Below are 17302 nucleotides of genomic sequence, written 5' to 3'. Positions count from 1 at the left end.
AGCAAAATGAGAATAATGAGGATCCACAGGGTGCATGCACACACTCACCAGAAACAAACCAGAGCCCTCTGACTCCAGGGTACCCACAAGAAACTATCACTTGCCTGGGTTAGACAAGGACTCACACTCACTTGGTTAGGCAAGGACTTATTCAAGGATATATCCAGTAAATTATCACTCATCCAAACGAGGAGGTGAGGTGCTCCCAATCCCGGGAAGTTTCCTTAGACAGCATTCCAGTCTAAGGGGAGGGCTTCAGCTCAGCAGACCCGCTGCTCCGAGAAGACCCCACCAAGGGGATCTTCAGCAGGAACCCTGTTTTATAGTCTGATCAGATCTGGCTGTGGGCATTCCAGAAGCTTCCCAGCTTCTCTGGGCCCCTCCTCTGCTAACAACCCTGTCAACCGACTCCAGGTCCCACTAAAGAGCCATTAACTGCCCCATTGAAGGCTCCAGTTCTCGGGGTGGGGGGGAAAGTGCAGCTGCCACAATTACCTATATTCTGTATTCCATACCCATTCTCTATAAAATTGAGAACAATTAAATAACTGCTTCTGAATCTATTACTAAAAAAACCCCAAACCACCACTTTTATAAGCGAAAGCTTAACATAATTACACCAATATACTGCTATTCTGCTAGAAATATTTACTTTAAAACAAACAAACAAACAAACAACAGCCAAAAAGCTTCCAGTGTTAATATACTCAAAAGAAATGGTGAAGAGCATTTATTTTAGCCTTTCATTGCCAACAGCTTTGCTGGAATCTCCTTTCTGTTCTTATGAAATGAAACAACCTCCCTCTGGAAGTGTCATGTTGAGGATAGACCTTCTCCCCCAAAACTCCCATTTCCTATAGAAGTAGATGTGTTCATTCCTGGGAAGAAATGGGAGGTTTTACAATTCTTTTCTGTGCTATTTGACTGCAACAGTGTAGATTTCATGTCAAGACACATCCTCTCCTTTAATATCAGTACTCAGAGGTAGAGAATATCATTCTGCTGCAGAGCAAAAGAGAAGGAAAGGACAGCTCTTTGGAGAAAGATGAAAACATATCTTTCAGTCATCCCTGAATACTAATCTTTGCACTATAATTTCCAAGGTCTGCCTACATCAATTTATGGTATTCCAGTGAGTAGTTTTGCCATTTCTTCACCTGTTCTGACATGTATGTTGTCATTCACAAGACAGAACCCTGGGAAAATGAAGGAAGTGCTATGTTGTCTGTTTTTGTTGTTTTTTTTTTTTTTTTTCTCAATTGAACTGATCATCCAGTGGCCTTGAAAAATGATCAAAAGCTTTTGGAAGTGTGACATGCCTCTAAAGAACTGTTCCCATCCTTCAGCTACAGAAGATGTGCTCGGAGCATGAACAGCCTGGCACTGACACCAGGAGTAGGAAGAAGAGAGGAACAGGAGGGCAAGGCCAGAGATGCAAAGCTCATGAAGTGATGAAGCAGAAAGCTTCTGGGCATCTCCACAAATAATGTGCACAATGAAAACTTCAGAGCATCCCCAGTGAGAGCTTGAAAATGAAGCTTTCTTCATCATGTGTTTATGCAAAACCTGAGGCAAAGTTGGTTAGAAACAAGGGAGAGTTGTCCATTGAGTTCAGAGGGGTTTATTACAGGCCCTAACTAAACACAAACAAGTGCTGCTCTGTCAACGCAAAGTAAGTTTTATGCCTGAGCAAACAGCTTTCTATGGTCTGTGAAGCAACGACACACTCCTGTTAATATCCAGAGTGGTATAAACCATCTGATCCACCCCTGCACGAAGGTTGAATTCCTCCAGTAATATCCTTGGTAAGCAGGGGAGTGACTCTGGGTCATCAATACCTTTTGCAATGCACATTATTCATCATGCTGCATGCCACAGCGATTGGAGGAAAGGACATGTATTCCTGCCAGGTATTACACCCTGTTTCCCAGTTAATTTGTTAAAAATCAACCAGAAGTGTTGTGGAAAGTAAAGCCACTAGAAAAGCGAAAGCCACAAGCTTTCAATACACCTGAGTTCCCAGTATGCCTCATGGTATGTAGAAATCAGCATCAGTTACAGTTAGCCCAAATTTTCTGTGAAAAGCCTGCCTGGTTAGCATGTTCAGTGGTATTTGGGTGTCCCCAGAGGAGTAAGCTCAGACAGAGCTCTGGGGTTCTTGCACTGCTGCCCTGTGGGGTACAGACCCCAAGTTTGAGCCTCATACTGTCTCCTGCTGTTGTGTGACACCATGGCCAGCCCCAAACCCAGACAGAGCTGCGATGCTGGGAAATGCAGACGGTGGTGACAAGCTGTGCAGACGCAGCTCCTGGCTGGCACAGCTTGTGCTGGCAACCAGCAGGATTCCTCTGCAATGATCCCACTGGCACTTGCTGCAAGATAAATATTGCCTGGGATTTTCCATTATCTATCCACCCTGGCCAGCAGTGACACAGCAGTGACGTTGTTTTGAGCTCTGTACTTCCAGCCTCCACAACCACCCAGAATTAGTATGGGGACTTGAGTCATTTACCTAAACATAAATGTTCACTGATAATTGAGAAAGCCGAAAGGGTCTATATAAGGTATTTGCATGAGACTGGCAGCCATGACAAAGTACCTGTAGAAGATCTCTGTTCTTCTGGAGTGACAGATCAGAGACAGGCAGAGTCATCCAGGGTTCCTCATATATCATCAGGTGTTTATTTTTAGGCAACTGGATTAGCTGGGAGTCAGATCACAGCTGAAACCATCTAAATGCAGGTGCCTACAATCTGCCCCAGGTGTCATGGGTCTCATTGCAGTTACCTGAACTCTGCCATTGAAGACAGGAGAGCTGTTGAGCTGGCCAGATGGTGAGGCCCCACCTCAAATATTGTGTTCAGTTTGGGGTCCCTTGCTACAGGAAAGACATTGAGTTGCTGAAAAGAGTTCAGAGAAGGGCAACAAACTGCTCAAGGGTCTGGAGCACAAGTCTGATGAGGAGCAGATGAGGAGCTGGGGCTGTTTAGCCTGGAGAAAAGGAGGCTGAGGGGAGACCTTAATGCTGTCTATAACTACTTGAAAGGAGGTTGTAGCATGGAGGGTGTTGGTCTCTTCTCCCAAGTAGCAAGCAGTAGGGCAAGAAGAAATGGCCTCAAGTTGTGCCAGGGGAGTTTTAGATTGGGTATTAGGAAAAGATTCTTCACAGAAATGGTTGTCAGACATTGGAACAGGCTGCCCAGGGAAGTGGTTGAATCACCATCCCTGGAGATGTTTAAAAGACGTATAGATGAGGTTCTTAGGGACGTGGTTTAGTGACAGTGTTAGTTTAATGGTTGGACTCGATGATCTTGAGTGTCTTTTCCAACCAGAATGATTCTATGATTCTGTGTAGGTGCCTGCTTCAGAAGGAGGTGATAGCTTTCTGGGGTCCTCTGGCTACATAGACTGTGGTCACTAGAGAGGGAGCTCAGATATCCAACTCACACATTGGCACATACATACAGATATGTATGTAGTGTCATGTTAAGATGTTGTACTTGATGTGCTGAATCCTATGCCAAAGTTATCAGTTTTCCAGGCCAGGACCCTAAGCCACATAGTATAGAAAGTCCTACCTATAAACAATGATGGAAACAATTATATTATTTTCCTTGATTGTCTTGCTTGACTTCCAGACAGGTCACATCTGGTTGTATCATGTTAACGTGATATCAAATGTAGCCATCCTAAACTAGAAACTCTCTGTCACCTTCCAGAAGGATGCTCTGTATCCCCAGATGGTGGGAATGGTTGTCACCACTCTTGCTGTGTTTCGCAGCATCACAGGTCTGTTTGGGTTTTCAGGATGATTCCAGGAAGGCAGCACGAGCCTTGTTTCCCCAGGCTTTCCCCTCACACAGCGGGAAATCAGGTAGATCCTTTATTTTCTTGCCTTTTCCTGCTAGGAACTGCAAAGTGAGGGATGACATGGGAAAATCTGTGCTAATTCTACATGGGCCATTTTGTTGCACTGCTTTAGTTTTCTTTTATAGCTGCAGCAGAAATATAGAAGAGAGCCAGTGAGGAGCAGCTCTTGACAGCCCATACATATTTTTCTGCTTATATAAAAGACTATGTTTTAAGAGGTCTCAGAATATTCTGAAGACACAAGATTGTGTTCTAGCCTCTTGCTGTGCCATCCAGTGTTCTTGAAGGCAGGGAAGAACTCACACTGCCCACAGGGATTTTCTGCCCTTTCCTCCCTGTGAAGTGCGTGTAGAGATGTAGGGCCAACTGAGACTGCCCACTGAGGTGTCCTGCTTTCCCTTTGCTGACTGTGAGGAGCAGCAGCATCTTTGCCAGGTACTGATTCAGTCATTCTGTATTGCACATGCATGCCAACACAGATGTGCAAAGCCACCTTAGGAACTGTGATATGGAATCAAGGTATAGGCACTTAAAAATGTATTGTCAGCTTTTAGGCAATGCAAACCCAATGATATTAAGCCACAAGTGTGCCCCTTTCTCTTCACCATCCACACCTTCCACCAGATTAGCTGAACTGAGGGATCATAAACTGCCAAGTTCTACCTTCTGTTGGCCAAAGCTTCTCAAGAATTTAAGGGCAGACAGTTCTTGGGTGTTATAACCTGATCATCTCAAGTCATCATCACTACTGTAAGGAAAAAAAAATATATATATATTTTTCCAGTTCAGTAGTGTTTCTTATCAAAGGTAGCAAAGCTTGTTTTGTAATAATGCTATGGGAAGGACATTAGTACACAATAAGGGCAAAGTCTGGTGGATTTGAAAGCTTGGTTAAGCGACAAGGGAAAAAATGATAATGAACAACCACTTATCAGTGCTGCAGGGAGATTAACCTGGACGTGTGCCCAAGGTATCAGTAGCAAAATCAGTGTACACGTTTTAGCTAACGATCTGGAAGAGAAAACATCAGGTGCTTTGGCATGGTTTCTGTTGACCGCAGAAACCTGGCTGTGTAAGATCCTGATCGAGGGGCAATGGGGGGAAGTGCAACGTCTGCTTATCGCCTGTGAAACCAGAATGCCTTTTAGCCATGAGTAAACTTGCTGATGTCAGTGAATTTCTGACGTGCTGGAAACCAGTCCCGTACCCCCAGTGCTTTGCTAAATCAGGAGCTGGGTGTGCAGCCTCTGTCACTCACTGGGTTTGTGCTGTGGAAGGAAAAAAAAACATTTCCATTTCTGGCACCTTCTGGACTGCAGGTGCTTGGCTGGAGCTGATGGCCTGCAAGTAGCATGTTGCGGGGACACTGTGTTGGCTGCTGTGGCCACGTGCTCTCCACGGGGCCGCAGAGCAACCCGGGTACATCCCTCTGCATCTGTGGCAGCGTGTGTGTCTCGTGGGCCTGCTGTGGGTGAGGTACAAAATGCATGTGTATGTATTTCTGCTTGGAAAAACCTGAGGGGAAATGTGCTAGTCCTGTCTCTAGGGACTACAACACAGTAAAGGTGGATAGGGAAAAGAAAACGCAATGGGTGTTTCTTTTGCTGGTTTGGTTTAGTTTTCTGTAGTAGCTTATTAAAGTCGCTGGTGTACTTTTAGTTCTGGGTTGTTGCTCTCAACACACGACATACTGATACATGTCAGAGTGGTACATTTCTGTAATTGCAAAATGCTTAAAGTTTACACCACCTGATCTGCTTCACTGGCATTACAGGTGAAAAAAAAAAAAAAAACCATTCGTAAAAGGGGAAACTCAGCACACAAGGCTGTCACTTGTAAATTTACTGCCAGACAACCAGGTTCTGGCTGTTTTGCACCTCTCATTTTTCAGGTATAGTACCTACACACAATTTTACAGTTAGCCTATCTTCTTAAAATGGAGATGCAGGACATTCCGAGGCAAACAGAAGTCTGCCAAAGCACCAGCTGTACAGGACTGTTTTATCATGGAACAGCCTGTTCCATCTGAGAACAACTGTTCTCTTACGAACCAGCTACTCAAAACCAGTTGTCCTGTTGCTTCGGAGCTGGAAGATGCCCATGCAAAAAGTTGTTACAGACTTGATGATGCATGTCTTTAATATAAAACTCATGGTGAAATTTCGTTATTTGTAACTGAACACAAAAATAAATATTTTAGAGGGTAGAATGTGCACTGATGAAGGGTTGTCAATCTCATCTCTGAAGATGAATGCTATCCTAATTAGAAAGAATCAGATTATGTGTATGTGACGTAGTGATTTTAGGTGCTATGTAAACTCCCAGCAGATGCAACATTAAGCACAAGCAGGTCTTTTTTCAGTGTTTTACCTGCTACATCTATTTGACACAGTATGAAATGTGCTTTGCTCAACTCCATTTCATGAGACTTAAAATAAAAAATGCCTTGCTTGCACTGGGCTTCTTAGAAGAAAATAAAGACACTAGAGAACCATTTAGAAGATTTTATTATAAAATTATTTCTACATCCAAGTAAAAGGCTTAAAACCACAGCTTTACTTTCAGGAATAAAAATTCAGTAAATGCTAGAAAAAGACACTGTATGATCTAGACAGATAGCCCTTAGGTCCTAATTTTTAAAAGTACAGAGATTCCGTGTGGGTTCCTTAAGTGCTATAGACATCTCTGTCTGCAGCATGAATGTCTTCTGCAGCTTCTCTCTGCAAGCAACATTGCAGATATGTTTACAGCACCCATGGGCTTCAGCTGCTTTGAGACAGAGGTCAGTTACAGCTGCAGCTATGTTACAGATGTACAATACAGCATGAGATCACAACTCATACTCAAGCATTACTGGGTGCAGACAGAGAGGTATCATTTGTGTTTACCTGACAACAATGACTACCTAGGTATCGTTTTGTGACCTTGTATTCAATACAAAATCAACACATATTCAAGTATAGTAAGGCAGTGAAAGCAGCTTTTCCACATCTGTATATTCTAGACAAAGATACTTCATTTCACTGCAGCTTATTCACTGAGATAAAAACAGCCTTGATGTAGTACTGAAGTCATTATGCTCAGTAGTTATCACCAATACTTCTAAAGAAATGAAGCATGTCAGGTTACTATTTTATTTTTGATGGATAAATCTGTGCAATGGGATTTCTAGAACACAAAAGTAGTTTCAGCTTTCATTCCTGTTAAAAAAAATACTTCATATTCACAGCAAGAATATGGAGTGGCTTTCTGTCCAAGAAATACAAATTTGTTTTAGAAAACTGTCATACAACTGAGCAGGATGCTTTAAATGCTGTACTTGCAACTTCTTGTAAAGGATCATATACACCTAAGATAATATGTTACTTAGTAAAAAAATAATCAAGTCATATTATACAGCCCTGATAAACTTTGACTGGCCGGTTTAGCAACATCCAATAGTTTAACTTCTATTCTGTTGTTAAGTGTACCTTGTTTACAAGCAAGAAAGTGCACAAGGATGGGAAATGAAGCAGCTTATTGAGAATGGAATAATTTCCCAACAGCTCTCTCTCACTGGCACTGTTCCTGTGACAATTCCCCATTATTTTGCTGTTCATAAGAGTCATTCTATAGTTTTCAGTACTGTTCGTATTTTGAAACTTATCTCCTAAGCCCTTTTCATAGCAATAAACAGTTCTTAAAACAAAATTCGAGATCCAACACCGCTCTTCCTGAAAACCTTTCTAATAGACCTTTGGTGCTCATCACAGCTTTCCAGGTGTAGAATTCCCACATACAATGAACTAGTGTGGTCCAAAACAAACTCGGCAAAGATGACAGGCAGATTTTGGGTTTGTGTACTGACCCACTAAACTTCTAACAGCATGGCAAAAAGGAACCACAAGACCATGTTTTAAACATACTGTTGTTTCCTGTGTCATGCCTACGTAATACAGATCTCCAAACCCTTTCCGTTCAACTTGCACGTCTGACTTGAGTTCTTGCAAAATCCCAATCTACTTACTTGGCGCACGCTTTCTGGAGTGCAGGGATGTATGCCATATGTAGCCTAACCTTACAGCTGCTATAACAAAGTAGCTTTCTGTTTCTTTCCAGTAGCTTTATAAAATATCCCAATTTCCTTCTTAGTTACCTTATGCGCAGGAGCTTTACTTGGCTAGTTTTTCCATGAACAACTGAACATAAAAAATCTAGCAGTGCAACTTGCAGAGCAAGGCATCAAATCAGAATTATTACTGGAATACAGGTTTGTTTTTTCAAAATAGGACTTCCTTATATATGGAAAACACTTTCTCCCTACCTCCCAGGGCTCCCTCCCTCCCAGTCAGGCTGTATTTGAACGCTGTTTGTATCTCACTACAAGACTGCCATGTTAAGTTGATCTTTTGCAAATGTTATAAATACAGCTTTAAAGTACAGGTGTTATCTATCTACCTGAGAAGTTATGTAATAAGATGAACCACTGATAACTATTCTAGGAGAAAAATATACACCATCATAACTGACCTTTATCAGTATTCATAATTCAAGCATTAAACAGGACTTAAAAATTGCACACCTCTATTACATCAAGTCTTTGCTCGTAAGAAAAAAAAAATAGTCTGATTTTCCTCTATATACATCTCCTCTTTAAAGACTGATGTGCTCCTATTTTCCCAATCCTGAAGCCTGCAGAAAGATTCCACATTCAGTGCATGCAGCCCAGGTTATAACGTTCATATCTTCTTTGCCTTCTGCCAGTCCTGAAACTGAAGAATTTGCTTGTTTGGAGGTAGAGGAATACCTCCAAACACTAGTCTTTTTTAAGAAGCCAGCTTGATCCCCTTGAGTGCCTGGACACCAACTTCTCTTCAGAGAGCTGCACTCTGCTTTGATACATCCTTTGGGCCTTTACTTGGGACACACCAGTCATCCGCCTCTGAGGTAGCCTGGTAATGCTTGGAAGCTGATTTGTTAAAAACTGGGAGTTTTTCTACTGAGTCTGTTGATAGGGCCTAAGAAAAAAGATCATGAAAGAGAAAGTTATTTGGTCTGTACCTGTCGATAATACCACTTTGCAAACATTCATGCAGTAGGTTTCAAGTGTTAAGCCACTGACACTACGAAGTTATTTATAGAAATATTTCTACAATACAGGCAGTCATTTCTGTGCTTCAGTATCTATGTTTGATTTGGATGATTTGGCAGGACAAATGCAATAATATCAAGTCATATTTACACATTTTAATAGGCCTTTGGAGTTACTCTGTAAGCTGCTTTCAAGATAGTCCTTGAAGTCATAGAAAAGAACTTTCATTTACAAAATTCCAGAGAAACTTTAAAAATATTCCTTTATTACTTTCTTATTTTGCAGCTAAAATTCATATTCTATTGGGAAACTGTCGTATATAGCTGAACTTCCTTTTCTTTTGTATTGTTTCTCTGAGCGCCATCGATGCTTGGAACTATGGTTTTGGTCTACTAGAAGAAATTCAAAGCAAGTTTTTCCCATGGATAAGCACAACAAGCAGAAAGAATATGTAGTCATTTTTTCCGGGTTACTTATAAAAACAGCAGTGCATGTTACACACCAGGTATTTAAGGTTACTGATATCTGAATCCCACATATGGGCTATATGGCAGGTGTTGAATAGGACCAACTACTAGACTCTTCAAGGATTAGTTTACACAGACTTTCTGGTTGTCAGAGTAAAGCAGCAACAGTAAAGAAACCAGGTCTGTTGCTCACACCTTTGTTTCTGTTACTTCACTTTCTTCTAGTACTTTGTATTCCATTCTAAAAATTATTGGGGCTTTAACTAGAAGATTTTCAAGTAGACTAGTTAGAGCCCAGTGATCTTTTAAATTCTAGACACCAGTCACAAATCTTACTGGCATTTCTTAATAAAAATTCAAGATTTTCTACTCCTGAGGAAAGAATGTTTACCTTAAAATGATACTAAGAAGTTACTTCACTGCATTAATGGTAGTTATCAACACTATATTTGATTTAACCAAATCAAAATACATACCTTCAAGTAGATAATAGCATCTGTTCCATAACCACATATGGAATAGAGATTTAGATCTCCTTGGAAGTATTTAGCATACAGACGAGAAATTGGCAAGCCATACCCAAAACCAGCCTAAAATAAAAGTACAAGACAAAAGTAATTTATTTTTTACTAGCTCTTGTGACTTAAATAGCTGGAAAGAGTTCAGAGATTTCAGACTTAGAAGATCCTTTGCATTTACTCATCTCTTGAAATAAAACAGAAATCTCTAAGCAGTTTCATAAAGAACATTGAAACTGACCATTAAAAAAAAAAAACAAACCACATGAAATAAAAAACTAATCTCCATGGAAGTTTGAGGGTTTATATATGGGTCCTACTTTTACACATTACATTTCTGTATTTTCCCTGTCTTGTTTTTGCTAGTAGAGCTTGATTAGTAAAAGGAGTTAGCTACTGGTAAATAAACAACAATAATCTAAGCCTATTGTGCTTGTCTCCATAAAGACAGCATAATTTATACGTTTGAGGACTGAGTGGGAGTGAAGACCAAGTAAATTACTGTCATTGGAGTATAGGAAAAAAAAACAGTGTTAGATTCAGGTTGGAATGTTCTTCTTCATTTATACCTTTTAAAGTATATTTTTGTCCACTAAGATAGCTATTAAAAATCTGTTTCAGAAAGCATTAATTCATATTTATGAGGCTCAGTCTTTGCACTCCCCAAAAAGCAATAGGTAGACATAGTGTTTCATAATTTATTAACCTTCCAATTTGTTCAACACTTTTAGCAACCGTATTAGTAACATGAGTACTGCAAATATCTTACAAGAGGGGTCTGTCGATCATCCTCCATGCTTGGCCTTGGTGCTGTGGAATACATGTAGCTAAACAGCTGCTCAATTTTCCTTACTGGAACACCACCTCCTCTGTCTGAGACCTGGTTCAAGAGAGTACAAAGTTAACTACAATCATGTTTTAAGAATGGTATTTAAAATGCTGTTATTTGAACAATCCCTTCCAACAGTATTACATGCAAACATTTATTTTGCAGCATATTATTTTTCAGTTAAATACTTGTACTAAATGGAGGCTATCAACAAAAGGCTCATGCATAGTGTATCTGATCTGTTTTCAGAGACTGCAAGTTCTTCTAATAGAATTTGCTACAGCATATGCAATCATAATGATTACATTAAAACAATATTGTAGTAGGGCAACAAAATACCTTAATTGCCAGGTCTTCTTTTCCTAGAACAACTGTCACTTCAATTGGAGAAAGGGAAGGACTGTTTTCTTGGAATTCAACAGTTGCCCTCATCGAATTCTATGGAAATGAAGGTTACCATCATCAGAAATCTCTGCACTTAAAATCATACCCCTGTTATGCAGAGGCTGAGCACAGTTACCATCCATTCCTATCAGTGCCTAGCTTCTAAGGAACACACTCAGCAATCAGTGTAACAGGAGCAGAGGTGGACTCACATCTAAAAGCAACTAAGCACAGCCAAGAGTCTGCTATGCTTGAAAGACTACACTCTTCTTACCCAACATACAGCCCCGCCAAAGTCAGTTAAATAACCTTTAAGAGTCACCAGATTTCTGGAGAAGAGCCCTAATTCTGTGCCCCACATTGGCAGTGCATTAGCTCAGCCCCATTCACTACTTCAAGATGTATCACCTACTCCACAGAAAAGGCACCAGGGCAAACCTGCACTACAGCTGTAACCCCTAAAAGCAGAAGGCTACCAATGGCCACAAGTCCATGTCCCACTTTTACTCTCTCACCCTGTCCTATTTACCACCACAAAAAAGTGTCCAAATACTCTCCTGCAAACTGGAATCATTCCTTTCCCAATTGCCAAAGCTATTTCCCCAAATAAGAACATTTTAGAAATCTCACTGTCCTAAGTAAAGCTTTACTTTACTCAGATCTAGCTAGAGATTTTAAATATTGATGCTCCAGCTTGGATTACTAAGAAAAGCAGCAGTTTATACTGACATACCTTAAAGAGCTCAAAAAGCATGTGAAAAAGATGAGAAGGAACGTATACGATGCTAATCGGCTCTCCTGGATGTTTTCCTAGGGGAAAGGAAAAAGGTAAGCAAGATTTAAAAGGAGGATGGAATTTTTCTGTATTGTATCAAAATTTTAAAATAGATAAGTTGTATGTCAGAACAAACAAGAAAATCAAATCAAGTCTCAATTTTGTTTTTCCCCACAAATGAACAGATGTTATGCGCTTGTAACAGTGTTTAGACTGTAATTACCACTTGCTTAATAACAGTTTATTTTCAAATAAACCAGAAAAAAAATCTAGTATTAATTCCATTTTATAAGTAAAGGATTTTAGAGGTTAAGCAGATTGCCTGAGTTAAGACACACACAGGCAGCTTGAACCAGAACCAGTGTTTCTCAGTCAGCCCCACTTCCTCACCTCAGATACAGAGCTCCTCTCTAGCAACTCTTAGTACAGATTAAGTCTTACTTCTTTCAAATTCATAAGTATTACCTCAGGAAATCTGATGTTTAAGATACAATGACATTTGAGTTCTAGCACAAGACATGAAATGAGGTGCTTGTAACCGAAAATGAAGAGGAACTATCCCAAGACAGATCAACTGGTATGTGCAATTACAGATATAGAAATGGGAGACTTTTGATTCAGTAAAAGCAGTTTTTCTGCCTATTGGAAGACACACATAAAAAAGCTCTCATCTTACCATTCACTTGAGTAAGTTTCAGTTCTGGAGATGTTAAGTAATACTGGTCACACAGCAGCTTGGAACTTTCAAAAGCATCTGAAAAATTTATTTAAATAAAATATGTGAAATGTAATGTCAAACACTGTAGAAACTCATTCTAATGCACGGCAAAATATGATTTTTAACTGCGTTAGCTGCTAAGGTGTTACAGACTCTAGGCCTGTGTTTCAAAGGAATGACGACATTGCATCCACTGTCTGCACTAAGAACTGAGAGTAAATAGGCAATTACAGCAACATAGGTAAATCTTGTACAACTTGATAATTTGGTAAAGTAGATGTATCTGTTATCTATGAGTAGGCAAGGCCAACCTCAACACCATAGGCAACTTTTAACTCCTCTCTCAACTGTCACTTGCTAGGCCTTATTTCAACACATTTTTTTACTGCTACTTTGTATTTTAAGTTCTGTCCTGTAAAACCTGATGTTTTGACAGACTGCTTTCAACTATTTCAATAAAAAGCAGTCAGCATCCTATACAGCACATGTTGGTTACCCAAACTGGTTGCAATCAGATACAAATACTGATCATGAGGAGAAGTGGTAAGGATTTGAGAATACGTACCATTCACTACTTCAGCAACATCACAGCAAGGATCAATACTTCCAATGTGCCTTGGATGTCCTCCTGAGCGGGATTTATCATCAAAAAGAAGGGCTGTTTGAGATTAAAACAATACAACATTTAATTCCAAATATGGTATTATAAAAAGCCTTACATTTAGACTAATACAGTGTGTTCACAGCATATAATCGTGTAAAATACTGAGTGTTGATTATGCCTTTTGCAAGTTAAAAAGGCTATCTCCTGCCAGCAAACTATGTTGGCTTTTCTGTAGTTCAACATCTAAAGGCTTTTCAGATGTAAGTAGATTCTTACATATTTCACGTAAGACTTATTACGATTAGTCTGCAGTCTAGAAAACAAGTTTTCCCATTACTTTTGTAAGTCATACATTCAGTTTCTAACTTTTCAGTGTCATACAAAATCTGAGGCAGATCTACAACGTTTTTAAGAAATCTTTACTTTAACATGTTTCTCATTAGACTGAAGTTTGTCCTCAGGTAAACATTTCTACTTACTGTGTTGGTTCATTAGCATCCGGGTAGAAATACGGCTCATATAAAAACGATCCAAAAAATACTGAATGTTTTGATTGGTGACAGGATCTACTTTAAAAGTGTCTTTGTATTCAATTACTCCTTGTGCCATCGTAGGAACCACATCATGATGTCTGTTTCGGACTCTAATTAATGTATCTATAAAACTAGGTCAAAAAGAGATCTTTTTAGAATATTATTCTAAGACTACATGGAGGCAAGCTTTGTACAATGTCATTATCTAATCCAGCAGCAGCATAGGTAAGTGCAGAACAACCTTAATATTAAAATATAGTCTATTTTCCATTATTTTTAAAGTAATTACTCACTGACCTAAACCAGAATAGTCTGATATTTTAAATATAAAAGGTCAAATTATTAGCCATGTCAAATTAACTGTGTGTTTACTCATTCATACTGGTTTAAGCAGAGGAGTGTGTGAGGAAGGAAAGAGACACCTAGCTGACATCTCAGAAAGAAGCAGGGATGTGACATCACAGATAATTTTTGTCGATATTTGTTGTGACAGTTCAAGGGGCAGTATGCCCTGGGAACTGAGCTGCAGTGGGTCATATTTGTTTGCAATATTGCTAAACATGATCAGAGATTTAAACCACCTTGTTCTATGCACAGCACTTCATGCAAGATTATCAAATTCAGCTCATGACAGCTGTCATTCTAAACTGACAACATTGTGAAAAGCAGAATGTGAGATCAAATGTTCAAAGAAACAAATGAAAGGCTTACTCAGATAAGACTTTCTGGTCATCTGGGCTTTTGTGATTGAACTCAACTAGCTCCACTAGACTTTGGATGTACCTATTGAAAAAGAACACAAAAAATACATTTGTTTTTTATTAGTCTAGGAGCAGCAAGAATACTTTGTCTTGTCCAAATCATGACTATTAACAAGTTGGCTAGAAGTGTGAAGTATCTCTGAAGTATCAAAGAACCATCCAAGTATGGAATCATAGATGGACACTTCTTGACTGCCTCAACCTTAAAAGTTTTAGAAGTCTTTTCTTGTGCCTGCCACACAAAAAAGAATCTAAACCCTCACTTTAGGTACATAGCACCCCCTTACAATTCTTGAGAAGAGAGGTGTTTCAAAAGAAGATCCAAATGACAACACTAGTCAGGAAGCCATGCAAACAAAACTTTTCCAAATCTGATCAGCTTTGGCACAAGCTAAGTACTTGAGCGGCTTGTGCTAACATCTGACAGTCTTGACGCATGTTGCAAAGGGCACACTCATTTGCTAGATTAAGAACAGTTTCTGGATTTCACTCTAATACTTTGTCCTTAATGTCAGCCATCCTTGCAAATGCTGCAGTTGTACCAGTAAAGCAAGGTTAAATCAGACCAAACCACTGTGTCAACCAGAGATTATGTTAACTGAATTCCAAATACTTGCTGCACAAGCCAAGACAATCTGCTATGGAACGGAAGCTCTGTTAGCAATTCCTTCAGTGAGAGACCCAAACAAGTATATAGGCTGCTTTTGCAATTTTTTATAACTCTGAGGGTCTGTAATGCTAGGTGAAAACATGTTTTCTTCCCTCCCTTCCCAAAGGGTAACAAGTAAGATTTGCTCTATCAGCTATTTCAAATTGTTTCATTTTTGTTTGTTTGTTTTTAATACTATTTAAAAATAACAATATAACCATGATGGTTTTCAATTTCATTTTAGTATGCTAGAAAACGGCAGCGTATAACACCTTGCAATTCAGCTTTGATGAATGATCTGCATTTCTTGTGCATTTTGAAATTGACTTCCACTATTCAAAGAAGTCTATGACAAGCAAGCTGTCAAAGCCATGTCATTTTACAGGCTGAATTCAAGTAGTTCTTACTTACCATCTTTTTACTAATTGTACTGATGGAGTGCCTAGTAATTTAGCAGGAAGAAGATCAATTTCTCTCAGTATGTTTGCAAACCTCACAGGAAGTTCTTGCCGCAAAAACGCAAAAGAAGTTCTCTCACATCCATTAGTTGAGCCTGTGAATAAATCCAAAGTAAAAACCTCTTTGAAGAAGTTTCAAGATGCAAATACAAATTGCTGCCTTGCCACAGATTTCTGTACTATATCCTTTGGAACCATGCTATTACTGGCCAGTTCTAAATGTACCCACATGTTTGGGCTGAATGTTGTTTACATGATGGCAAGAAACAGCGTGTTCTTGGGAGGAACACGCACACTTCCCATTTAGACACGGGACTTTTTTGTAATCCTCTACAAGAAGCACATCGGTCTCAGTAAACACGGGCTTCTTCAGGGTGACGTCTGAACATAAGCACAGACTTCACAGCTGTCAATGCGGTAATCGGATCTGGGTATTGTTTGTTCGCCTCATCAGGACAAGACTAATGACTCCTCCCCGATACCGCGTGCCGCACAACACTCATTAGCTGATTTAACTCTTAGCCCCATCCCATTAACACCACCGAATAAGACCTGTAGCGTTATCTTCAGCTCAGATGGAGGCAGTCACAGGCCACCATCGCCCGGCAATCGCCCAAGGCGACCTCCCCACCTCCTCCAGCCCCGGGGGGGCAGGTTCCCGAGCGGGTCTCAGCCCCGCCGCTGGAGGGGCAGCTCCCCTCCCTCCGCCTCGGGACACGGGGCGGCGGTACCTTCAGCGCAGACAGAGCCCGGACAGCCCCCGGCGGGGATCGCCGCCTTCCCCGGCCCGAGCAACGCCGCTCCCGCCGCTCCCCCCGCGCTCGCCCCTCAGCGAGGAAACAAACCTCCGAGAGACAGACCCTCAGGCGTCACCGCCGACCGGGGACCCCCCGACCCTCCCCTGCTCGTCCCGCCACTCACCGAAGTCCAGCAACTGCTTGATGGAGAGCGGGGAGGGAGAGAAGCGGGAGAACTGCTCCACCTCCCGCGGCAGCCCGCTGCGGCTGCTGGCCCCGGCCAGGGGGGCGGCGGTGCGCAGGGCGATCCGGGCGGCCTTCATCGCTGCCGGGGCGTCGCTCGATCAGTCTGTCGGTCGGTCTGTGGCAGGTAAACCGGTCGGTGTTTGGCAGGTAAACCGGTCGGTATCGGACGGGTCGGTATCGGACGGGTCGGTATCGGACGGGTCGGTATCGGACGGGTCGGTATCGGACGGGTCGGTATCGGACGGGTCGGTATCGGACGGGTCGGTATCGGACGGGTCTGCAGGTGCCGGTAGGTACCCGTGGGTCTTGCGCTGTCCCCACGCCTGTAGCTGGTGGCTTCACGTGCTGCCTCTATTTACAGTCCCCGGGGGGGCGGGGCTCCGGCAGGCCACGCCCCGCCGCCCGTAACGGAACGTTCCCCGCGCGGGGTGGCTCGTGACCGCCGTTGCGGGGGGGGCTACCCCTTCAACCCCCCCGCAATCTGTCCCCGTCCCGCGGCAGCGGGCGCGTCGCCAGACCCGGGGGGGAAGCGCCAGGGGCCGGGGAGGCCGCGGGGGAGCCCCGGGGCCGGGCGGGGAGAACGGGCGCTGGCCCTGCGCCGTCTCCGGCGACCTTGTTTACCGGGCAGGGGCTGGGCAATGTCACAGACGGCGTCGCCTTGACAGGATCCAAGGTCGCTGCG

General features: G+C 41.8%; 1 protein-coding gene across 1 annotated transcript; it reads right to left on the bottom strand.

Annotated features, from left to right (window-relative positions):
• Window positions 1-6360: 6360 nt before the first annotated feature.
• On the bottom strand, window positions 6361-16970 carry PDK4 (pyruvate dehydrogenase kinase 4). Its single transcript, XM_065831603.2, has 11 exons — window positions 16559-16970; window positions 15591-15732; window positions 14481-14552; window positions 13716-13900; window positions 13198-13290; window positions 12591-12668; window positions 11873-11949; window positions 11095-11193; window positions 10696-10806; window positions 9885-9998; window positions 6361-8867 (listed from the first exon to the last, which is right to left on the bottom strand). The coding sequence occupies exons 1-11, from the start codon at window positions 16695-16697 to the stop codon at window positions 8724-8726; spliced, it is 1254 nt and encodes a 417-aa protein (XP_065687675.1). The 5' UTR covers window positions 16698-16970; the 3' UTR covers window positions 6361-8723.
• Between the last annotated feature and the right edge of the window lie 332 nt (window positions 16971-17302).

The sequence above is a fragment of the Patagioenas fasciata genome, chromosome 2, assembly GCF_037038585.1.
Source record: "Patagioenas fasciata isolate bPatFas1 chromosome 2, bPatFas1.hap1, whole genome shotgun sequence".
Classification (NCBI taxonomy): domain Eukaryota; kingdom Metazoa; phylum Chordata; class Aves; order Columbiformes; family Columbidae; genus Patagioenas; species Patagioenas fasciata.
Note: the sequence above shows the minus strand (reverse complement) of the source record. Positions and strands in the feature narration are given on the sequence as shown.

Coding starts and splice junctions, on each gene's coding strand:
- PDK4 (XM_065831603.2), bottom strand. CDS start 16,697: ATGAAGGCCGCCCGGATCGCCCTGCGCACCGCCGCCCCCCTGGCCGGG. Junction 11,194..11,872: donor TGCTTTTTGAGCTCTTTAAG/GTATGTCAGTAT, acceptor TCATTTCCATAG/AATTCGATGAGGGCAACTGT. Junction 9,999..10,695: donor ATGATCGACAGACCCCTCTT/GTAAGATATTTG, acceptor CTTTTATTTTAG/GCTGGTTTTGGGTATGGCTT.